The sequence below is a fragment of the Oncorhynchus clarkii genome, chromosome 3 (genome assembly GCF_045791955.1).
Source record: "Oncorhynchus clarkii lewisi isolate Uvic-CL-2024 chromosome 3, UVic_Ocla_1.0, whole genome shotgun sequence".
Classification (NCBI taxonomy): Eukaryota; Metazoa; Chordata; class Actinopteri; order Salmoniformes; family Salmonidae; genus Oncorhynchus; species Oncorhynchus clarkii.
This window is the reverse complement of record NC_092149.1, coordinates 32,860,020-32,869,838: the sequence shown is the minus strand read 5'-3', so window position 1 is coordinate 32,869,838 and position 9,819 is coordinate 32,860,020. Positions and strand designations below refer to the sequence as shown.

General features: G+C 42.0%; 1 protein-coding gene across 1 annotated transcript; it reads right to left on the bottom strand.

The window, feature by feature from the left end:
* Window positions 1-4,571: 4,571 nt before the first annotated feature.
* On the bottom strand, window positions 4,572-8,807 carry LOC139405923 (serine/arginine-rich splicing factor 10-like). Its single transcript, XM_071148373.1, has 6 exons — window positions 8,592-8,807; window positions 7,207-7,311; window positions 6,164-6,267; window positions 5,707-5,890; window positions 5,527-5,577; window positions 4,572-5,349 (listed from the first exon to the last, which is right to left on the bottom strand). The coding sequence occupies exons 1-6, from the start codon at window positions 8,654-8,656 to the stop codon at window positions 5,121-5,123; spliced, it is 738 nt and encodes a 245-aa protein (XP_071004474.1). The 5' UTR covers window positions 8,657-8,807; the 3' UTR covers window positions 4,572-5,120.
* Between the last annotated feature and the right edge of the window lie 1,012 nt (window positions 8,808-9,819).

Sequence of the window (9,819 nt, the reverse complement as noted above, 5' to 3'; positions counted from 1 at the left end):
ATTTTCCAAAGATTGCACATTTGCTAGCAGAATGGAAGGAAGTGGGGGTTTATTCGATTGCCTATGAATTCTCAGAAGGCAGCAAACCCTCTGGCCCCTTTTTCTCTCCCTTCTTTTCACGCAAATGACGGGGATCTGGGCCTGTTCCCGGAAAGCAGTATATCATTCACGTCGGGCTCGTCGGACTCGTTAAGTTAAAGAAAAAAAAGGGTTCTGCCAGTTTGTGGTGAGTAATCGCAGTTCTGATGCCCAGAAGTTATTTTCGGTCATAAGAGACGGTAGCAGCTACAATATGTACAAAATAAGTTTGAAAAATAAGTTAAACAATGCAAATAAAATAACAAAACACACAATTGGTTAGGAATACGTAAAACGTCAGCCTTGTTCTCCGGCGCCACCCATCCATCAACTTTTGCTGCACATAATATTCTATCCTACGTTTTCTTCAGATGTATTACATATTCTATCCACATACTGTCCATAATATGCATACAGTGTATTCAGAAAGTATTCCGACCCCTTGACTTTGTCCATATTTTGTTATGTTACAACCTTATTCTAAAATATATTAAATTGTTTTTCCCTCAATTTACACACAATACCCCATAATGACAAAACAAAAACAGTTTAGACATTTTTGCAAATTGTCAGTACTTTGTTAAAGCACCTTTGGCAGAGATTACAGCCTTGAATATTTTTGAGTATGATGCTACAAGCTTGGCACGCCTGTTTGTTTCTCACATTCTCTGCAGATCCTCTCAAGCTCTGTCAGGTTGGATGGGGAGCGTCGCTGCACAGCTATTTTCAGATCTCCAGAGATGTTAGATTGGGTTCAAGTCCGGGCTCTGGCTGGGCCACTCAAGTACTTTCAGAGACTTGTCCCCAAGCCACTACTGTGTTGTCTTGGCTGCGTGCTTAGGGTCCTTGTCCTGTTAGGAGGTGAACCTTTGCCCCAGTCCGAGGTCTTGAGCGCTCTGGAGCAGGTTTTCATCAAGGATCTCCCTGTACTTAGCTCCATTAATCTTTCCCTCGATCCTGACTAGTCTCCCAGTTCCTGCCGCTGAAAAACATCCCCACAGCATGATGCTGCCACCACCATGCTTCACCGTAGGGATGGTGCCAGATTTCCTCCAGATGTGATGCTAAAGTCAGAGTTTCGCTTAAATTTTCATGCACCGAATACAAATCTAAAGTTCAATGGGTTTCCAGCGCATTTTCAACTCAACTGATAGTTTTGTCACAACTGTTTTGTTCAATAGCAAATGCGCCAACCCTGGGCTTGGCACGGTTTGTGCGTTGTCTAGTCTACATAATGAGTTTAAGGATGAGAGTGAGAATATTTTTACTAGTCAAATGGCAGTCAATTACCGATCATCTTGTCACCAGAATAAGACCCTCCATATTTATTGGAAAGCAGCATCAAGCTCATCAACGTGCACTTTCACCACCCTGTGAAGTTCATCATTTATTTCATCTGTTGCCCAATGATATGGACCACACGTGGATCATGGATCATCACGTGACTCCAAATTTACTTCGATATGAGTTATTATAGTGATATAGTGATTCTTTGATCCACCTCTACACAGACGACACCATTCTGTATACTTCTGGCCCTTCTTTGGACACTGTGTTAACTAACCTCCAAATGAGCTTCAATGCCATACAACTCTCCTTCCGTGGCCTCCAACTGCTCTTAAATGCAATTAAAACGAAATGCATGCTCTTCAAAGGATCGCTGCCCGCACCTGCCCGCCAGTCCAGCATCATTACTCTGGACGGTTCTGACTTAGAATATGTGGACAACTACAAATACCTAGGTGTCTGGTTAGACTGTAAACTCTCCTTCCAGACTCACATTAAACATTTCCAATCCAAAATTAAATCTAGAATCAGCTTCCTATTTCGCAACAAAGCATCCTTCACTCATGCTGCCAAACATACCCTCGTAAAACTGACCATCCTACCGATCCTCGCCTTCGGCGATATCATTTACAAAATAGCTTGCATAAAAGCTGGATGGAAACATGGTTAGTAACTTTCCATCAATATACAAATAGCCTTTGCACCTGCCTGTCTGTACAGCAGTGGAAGTCAGGGCCTTAATTCTGACCAGGAGGCCCACAACCCATATTATTTATTATTTCCGATGGGAAAACACCCAAAAGCACAAGTCAAGGCAAAATATGTAGAGATGGCAGGTGGTTTGCTTTAAAAATACAAAATGTTCTCTGTCTCAATGCAAAATGTGTAGAAATGCCACTGTGTAGAAATGCCACAATGACTACCACTACCACTGGTAGTCATTGCATAGCCAAAAAGTTCAAATTTGTTGTAGAAAATAGGGTATTTTATACGTCACACTCTCCGGGGGTGTTTCGAGGTAGTTAGGATATGCAAAAAAACTAATTTCCAATTCACACATGCGTATTAATATACACTTGTACATATGTGAAATAGGACTAATTTAAGCACCCAACCGTGCGCATTGACCAACATTTATCCAATCTAATATGGTGTCCGTTCTCCACGAATCAGTCTGGCCTCGACCTAAATGATCAGTAACAATTTAACAGGGACAGTGTTTTAGACGTTTCAAACGAACAATTCGTGGTGGGCTGGGATCATAATTAATCATTTGGAATGATATATTGTTTGATATTGATGCCAGCAAGGCTTTTTAAATTGGGTTATTCTTCCTGTTAATCTATATCGCTATGTAAAGCACACAACTGTTCGTGCAGGCACAAAACCCTCACAGACCTCTTAGCAGTCTGCTGATGGGCCATCAACTGGATGTGATTTCCCATTGTATTTAAGCTGGTTGGGTAGGTTTATGCTAGAACATTCACACCTGGCCCAAAAGGCAATCCATAAGCAGTTATCTGGACTTCAGAGCCGTGGAAGTGAACAGAAAAGTTAACGTTCACTGGGTTGCAAATTGCAATGTATTTTATACAAACCGATAACAATATCAAATGGAAAAATGCAACTTATAGATTTTCCATAATGGTGCCCATCACTAGTAAATATATATAGAGAAGTATGTGGATACCCCTTCAAATTAGTGGATTTGTTTATTTCAGCCACACCTGTTGCTGACCGGTGTATAAAATTGAGCACACATCCATGCAATCTCCATAGACAAACACTATTGTGAAGTGGAAACGTCTAGAGGTGCTGAAGCACATCTGTCCTATGTTCCAAAATCTCTGGAAGCAACGTCAGCACAAGAACTGTTCGCTGGGAGCTTCTTGAAATGGGTTTCCAGGCCGAGCAGCCACACACAAGCCTAAGATCACCATGCGCAATGCCAAGTGTCTGCTGAAATGGTAACGTTCTCTGTAGTGATGAATCATGTTTCACCATTTGGCCGTCCGGACAAATCTGGATTTGTCGGATGCGAACTGCCAACTGTAAGGTTTGGTGGAGGAATAATGGTTCTGGCTAGGTCCCCTTAACTCCAGTGATGGAAAATCTTAACGCTACAGCATACAATGGCATTCTAGACGAGTCTGTGCTTCCAACTTTGTGGCAACAGTTTGGGGAAGGCGCTTTCCCATTCCAGCATGACAATGCTCCCTTGCACAAAGCAAGATCCATACATAAATGTTTTTGAGGTGTCGATGAAGAACTTGACTGGCCTGCAGAGCCCTGACCTCAACACCATTAAACCTGGGGATGAATTGCAACGCAGACTGCGATCCGGGCCTAATCACCAAACACCACGAATGCTCGTGGCTGAATGGAAGCAAGTCCCCACAGCAATCTTCCAAAATCTAGTGAAAAGTCTTCCCATAACAGTGGTGGCTGTTATAGCAGCAATGGAAGGGCGACCAACTCCATAATTCTCTAATGAGATGATCGACGAGCAGGTGTCTACATACTGTCTTATTACACACAAATATTACCAATAAGGTACATTAAAAGTTAAGGTAAAAAGTCAGATGTTGAACAGAATTAAACGTGTCTACAATACCAGTTTATTAGGTACATCAGGCCACACGCATTTTGTTAATTTATTGCTCCTACAGACCGTGAGTCACATAACTGTGGCTTGCTATATAAAGCGTGCAGGCATTGAGACATTGTTATTGTTCAATTGAAAGTTAGAAGAAAACAAGAGTGACCCAAGCGACGCAGAACGGCATCTCAGAACGCACAACTCGTTGATGCTTGTCACCGATGGGCTATTGCAGCAGACAACCACACCGGGTTCCACTCCTATAAGTTAAACACGAAGAAGAGGCTCCAGTGAGCACACAATCACCAATACTGAACAACCGAGTAGAAACATCACCTGGAAAAATGACCGCGAGTTCAGTTTACTCAAGAGCATCTTTGGAACGGCCGTTTGCAGTAGGAACATACCGCCCGCCGTCCAATCTGCGTGATGCCATTGCACCAGCATGGTCCATTATCGTTGTGGAACACTTGACACCATGTAGAATAGCCCGAAGAATAATGGCTGTTCTGGAGGCGGGGGCGACCCTGGTAATAGATAAGTGTACCTAACAAACTGTACTTTCAAGGGAGCGATATCTTTGTACAACCCAAATGATTGAGAAAAGTTAAAACGTAACATGTTTAATCCACAGAGAAAACACTGCTGCAAGATTTGAACAAACAAAATAAAAAACTGATTTAAAAAAATGCAGACTTTAGTTACATCAAATGTACAAAAATAATAGCAGTAAACTTGATGGCTAGATATCACTGCAAACTCCAGATGGATAACTTATTTTCTTATAAATGGGTTTTTGCACTCAACTTCTGTAGCCAGAGGTTAATACTTGTTAGCTCAAAACAAGCAGTACCTTGACATTTCATAGTTGACCAATTCTTATGCGCTGAACTTAATTCCATTGGGTTCTCAAATAATAGAAATAAACCGATATGAAGGTAAATTAAAAACAGCCAATTTTCTTCAGAGGTGAATGAAACTGAACTAACAAAAATGACTATCCATCTGTAGGGACAACCAGCTCTGTTGAATGGTATCAGCCCAGAGATATCATGATAACTCAACTAATGAACCGAGGTGGGGTGTGCAATAACTAGATACCATATTCAAAAACATATTTAGCTACAGAATAACAGGGTTTGAGGGTGGTGGGGTCCTAGGATCTGGAGCGAGATCGGGACACAGATCTGGAGTAGGAGCGTCGACAGGCCTGTTTCTGGGAGCCAGAAGAGGTGTGGAAGTCCTTGACGGGGCTGGGGGATTTGGACTGGGACTTTGTGTCTTTGGGCCTGGATCTGGGATGAGAGGGGGAGCGGGAGGCGGAGCGGTTACGAGACGGGGGTGCGTGGTGCATCCTGTGGTGTTCACGTGGAGGGCCCCTGTACCTGGTAGAAAAAAGGAAGGTGGGATATGAACAGGACAATCAGTCAACACACTAATGAATACACCGACTTGACAAATGGTGTTCTGAAAACACATAGGCCTATGCAGTCTAAATGCAATCTTATTGCACTGTGCCGTGTTAGGTAAGTCAGAATATGGAGTCGTATACATTGGTCTACCTGTTATTTTCATGGCTTCTGCTTCGCCTGTGCCTGCCATTTGACCGAGAGCTGTAGAGAGAAAAGTGAAAGTAAGAACCAGTCTGCATACAAAGGCATTTCGGTCTGCAATGAATGCCCCTTGGGAAGATGACTTGACAAGTGAAACAGTGGTTTCGTTTCAGTGTCAGAGGAACTCACTCTCTGGGGCTCTCCGACCTCCGAGGACGGCGGTCGCAGGAAGGGCTGCGCGACCGGTGCCTTTCGTAGCTGCGACTGCGTCTGCGTCGGCCATCGCCGCGTTCGTAGTCGTCGTAGCGGGAGAAGGAGCTGCTGCGGGACCCTCTGCGAGGAGAGCTCTCCTTAGTCTTCATCTGGTTGGGGGCTGGAGGGACAAGAGTCATTCAAATTAAATACTGGGCACAAGGAGTTGAGCAAGAAGGGTTTTAATTATAATTTTGCATGCAGGTTGGCAATGATTTCACTAGTCAGACTCGAGTCAAGATATTACCGCTAAAAGTGATGTAGGCTTAGTTAGACTCTCCTTAGATTATTGGGTAAACTGTTCCGACAGTGAAACTTACAATTCACGTTGAATTGATTGGTAGGTAGTAAATAGTGCACTCATACAGGGCACCTAAATAAAACCCATTCTTACTTTTTCGGTCACCCTGTGCAAACTGGATCTCGATCTGTCGACCACACACCCACTTGTGGTCCAGGTTGTGGAGGGCATCCTCTGCATCTCGCACATCCTCGAATGTGCTACAGACTGTTAAGGCTTTTTACTTTCACTTGTGGAAAGGGGTGTGGGAATGGGGAGACATGTACTTTAATTAAGTAAAGAGGCTGGGACCTTCAATTGTTCAGTCAATTGTGAGCCAACATGGGATAATAGTAACCTAAAAGATTAAAAACATGAAGCTGAAACTTATTTTCAAATTTCGGGGAGGTAATGAGAACAAAGGCTATACAAATGCAACATTGAAATCTTATTTAAGTAAACTTATGATACCTTTAAGTGTATACACAGATATGATTTTCTTGCCCTTTTGTACAGAGAACAAACACAGAGCAAAATATTTGGAGGTGAAGAGCAAGGCTTCTATTTCGTAGGATACAAAACATTAAGTTTGTTACCTTTAACATGCTTGACCTTTGAGCTTCACCTTGACCATAACGCTCTAACTGTTTGGCAGAAGAACTTGATTTCCGGCCTGTCTTAGCACAATACATCCTTTTATTTTCTTCGGTAGACAAATGGAAGCCTTCGTGCTCTCTTTTCTCCTCCTTGTATCTTCAATGCTTTAACTTTGCTCTGTGTTCTTTTCCCACTATTTCGTGTCGCCCGAAATCATTGTAGTCCCTTTGGCTTGAAGCTACTCTACAACAGCCTTTACATTCTTTGTTGGGGTTTCTCCAGAACTGTATGTCTAACATTTCTAGGGTAACAGAAGCAATTTATTTAAGAGAGGAGATGTTGATTAATGTCTGTACACATTTTACTATGTTTGAATGTTAATGTTCCCCTCCCATGAACCAGTATAGCCTATTTTTATGACAAATATACAATAATTACTTCAAAACAGTAGGCAAACTCAAGACGCGTGACATCGTCAATATGACCCCCACGTGTGGATAATAATAATGCCCCGAATGAAAGACAGGTTCATTAATACATTACATCAGTATAAAGGATATTGAATGTAAGCAAATCCTCTTGGTCGCCGTGTAGAGAAGTCAAGTGGAATGTAGACATCTACAATAGGCCCATAACGACCAAATTCCCGGCGTAGTTCCTCTGGCCTAAAGTGTTATGAAATGACATGACATTTAGTGTAATGGCCAGTAAAGTACAACCCTTTTAGGCAAATATTAAACCAGTGTGATTCGAAGTTCAAACCTGCAACTGTGGCCAATAAGAGAACCTTCAGATTCAACTAAATTGGCTTAATACTTACCATAGAAATTTGGGTATAAAATGTGACATCGGACAAGAGGTATTTCATGCACTACAAGCCAGGTAGATGGTAGCCTGAGTGCCAGTCTGTCTGTGCCATCATGCCAACTCCTGTCACTCATTGTCATGTTTGGCATGCATGCAAGTTAAGCCCAGGTACTGGTTCTCCATGATATGGAGTTGGCAAAAGAGCAGAAACAGACAGTCAACCAGTGATGTAAAGTACTTAAGTAGTACTTTATTTTTACTTAATAAGTCGTTTTGGGGGGTATTTATATTTTTACGACTTTTACTTCACTACATTCTTGAAAATGTATTTTTTACTTTTTCCCCTGACACCCAAAAGTACTAGTTACATTTTGAATGCTTAAGCAGGACAAGAAAACGGTCTAATTCGCGGACCTAAAAAGAAAATCCCTGGTCATCCCTTATTGCATCTGATCTGACAGACTCACTAAACACAAATGCTTTGTAAATTACGCCTGAGTTTCTGTGGCCCCCTTGCTATCTGTAAATTATTTATTTTTTTAATATTAAAATTGTGCCGTCTGGTTTTCTTAATATAAAGATTTATATTTATAATTTTAATGCTTACTATTTATGGAATTACATTTCCTTTTGATACTTACCAATTTTTTTTTATAAAAAAAAAACTTTTACTCAAGTAGGATTTTACTGGGTGACTTGAGTCGTTTTCTATTGAGGTATATTTACTTTTACTATGACAACTGGGTCATTTTTTCCACCATTGCCGGCAACCTGGCAGGTAGCTGGATGGCCAGCTAAATTAGGTTATTCACAGTTGATTCAAACAACTCTCCTGTTTTTGTGCACACCACTATATTTGGTGCAAACTCATGTGCAGCCTAGCAGACATGCTAACGTTAGCTTGCTAAGCTTTGTATCAAAGCTATAAGTAGATCAGCGAACTTTTTCAGATAACGTTAGTTGGATAGCTAGTTTAATTTTGTATATGGTGAAAAACGTTAAGGCAACTAGCAACAGACAGCACTTAGCTACACGTTTTCATTGTAAATGCTAGCTAGCTAAAATCAGTAAACAACAGTTTAGCCACCTAGCTAACGTAGCTGTACCTCGCACGCCCGAATGATTCGATCATAGCTACCTGGATTCGTCGGAGATGTTTCTAATGAAGAGTGATGGGTTAGGTGGTCTCATGTACCTAGCCATTGTAAAATATTGTTATTACGGTTGATATTTCTAATCTAATTTAATATCTTTAAATTATAGGACTTGTTCTAGCTGTAGCAAAAAGCAGCGAGGTAGTCTCATCAATCGGCAAACAGAGGCCAGCGCGCAGGCTCAAATACCATTATTTTAGCCCAGCCCACCAGGGGTGGCCTGGGCATCTGGTATTTTGGGTAAGGAGTGTTTAGATGTTAAATGATGAGTAACCACGGCCAGCCCGCTAATTAGGCAAGATTATGGCGAGTGGGCACTGCAGTCCCTGGTTCGAATCCAGGCTGCATCACATCCCGCCGTGACGGGGAGTCCCATAGGGCAGCGACACTTGGCCCAGCGTCGTCCGGGTTTGGCCGTCATTGTAAATACGAATTTGTTCTTAATTAACTGATTTCCCTAGTTAAAAAGGTTCAATAATAAAAACAACACACAACCTCACATAGGGTGTGTTCGTAAATTCAACCTGGAGTGCCAGAGGTGCTCAGAGTGCGCTCTGGGCATTTGTAAATTCAGAGTAATGTCAGATTCTCCGAATTTATGAATGGACAATTTCGCTAAGAGTGCACACTGGACTCTGTGGCCGAGGAGTAGGGTTGATCCGAGCCGTTCTGACCACTCAACCTGTTTTTGCTTTGTCATTATGGGGTATTGTGTGTAGATTGAGGGGGGAAAGGATTTAGGTCAATTGCTGTAACGTAACAAAATGTGGAAAAAGTCAAGGGGTCTGAATACTTTCAAATACACTGTATATGAAAGTTAAGTTCCAGAGGTTTCCAAAACCGTATCACTAGGGATAATTAATAATGCTTATAAATGTTAAAACAGTGTCGATAGTTCACATGTATCCAGCTGTCCTCCATACCATCAACTGAGAACCCAAGACAGGCACTCGCTGTAAATCACCTTGGGCACCCTTGGGTTCGAGAGCTAAGGTCACTGCTGAAATTATTTAGACTACTATCTAAAAAACATATAGGAAAATGACAAAATTAGAGTTTTGCATGTTTGGGGTAGGCCTGGTTTGGGAGAGTTGTGTGGAAGGGTTGAGGTATTTCTGAACTGGATTTAGCGTCCAACGTGGTCGACCATTGTTTTCAACGTAATCTACTCGCATTCGCATACTCCGTTTCGGGGTCGCTGCAATCTGCTTT

What these genes read in the sequence shown, in the direction of transcription:
- LOC139405923 (XM_071148373.1), bottom strand. Translation starts at nt 8,656, where the DNA reads ATGGCTAGGTACATGAGACCACCTAACCCATCACTCTTCATTAGAAAC. An exon ending in AGGTCGGAGAGCCCCAGAGA is followed by an intron (nt 5,578 to 5,706) that starts GTGAGTTCCTCT and finishes TTCTCTCTACAG; the next exon opens with CTCTCGGTCAAATGGCAGGC. An exon ending in AGAAGCCATGAAAATAACAG is followed by an intron (nt 5,350 to 5,526) that starts GTAGACCAATGT and finishes TTTTTCTACCAG; the next exon opens with GTACAGGGGCCCTCCACGTG.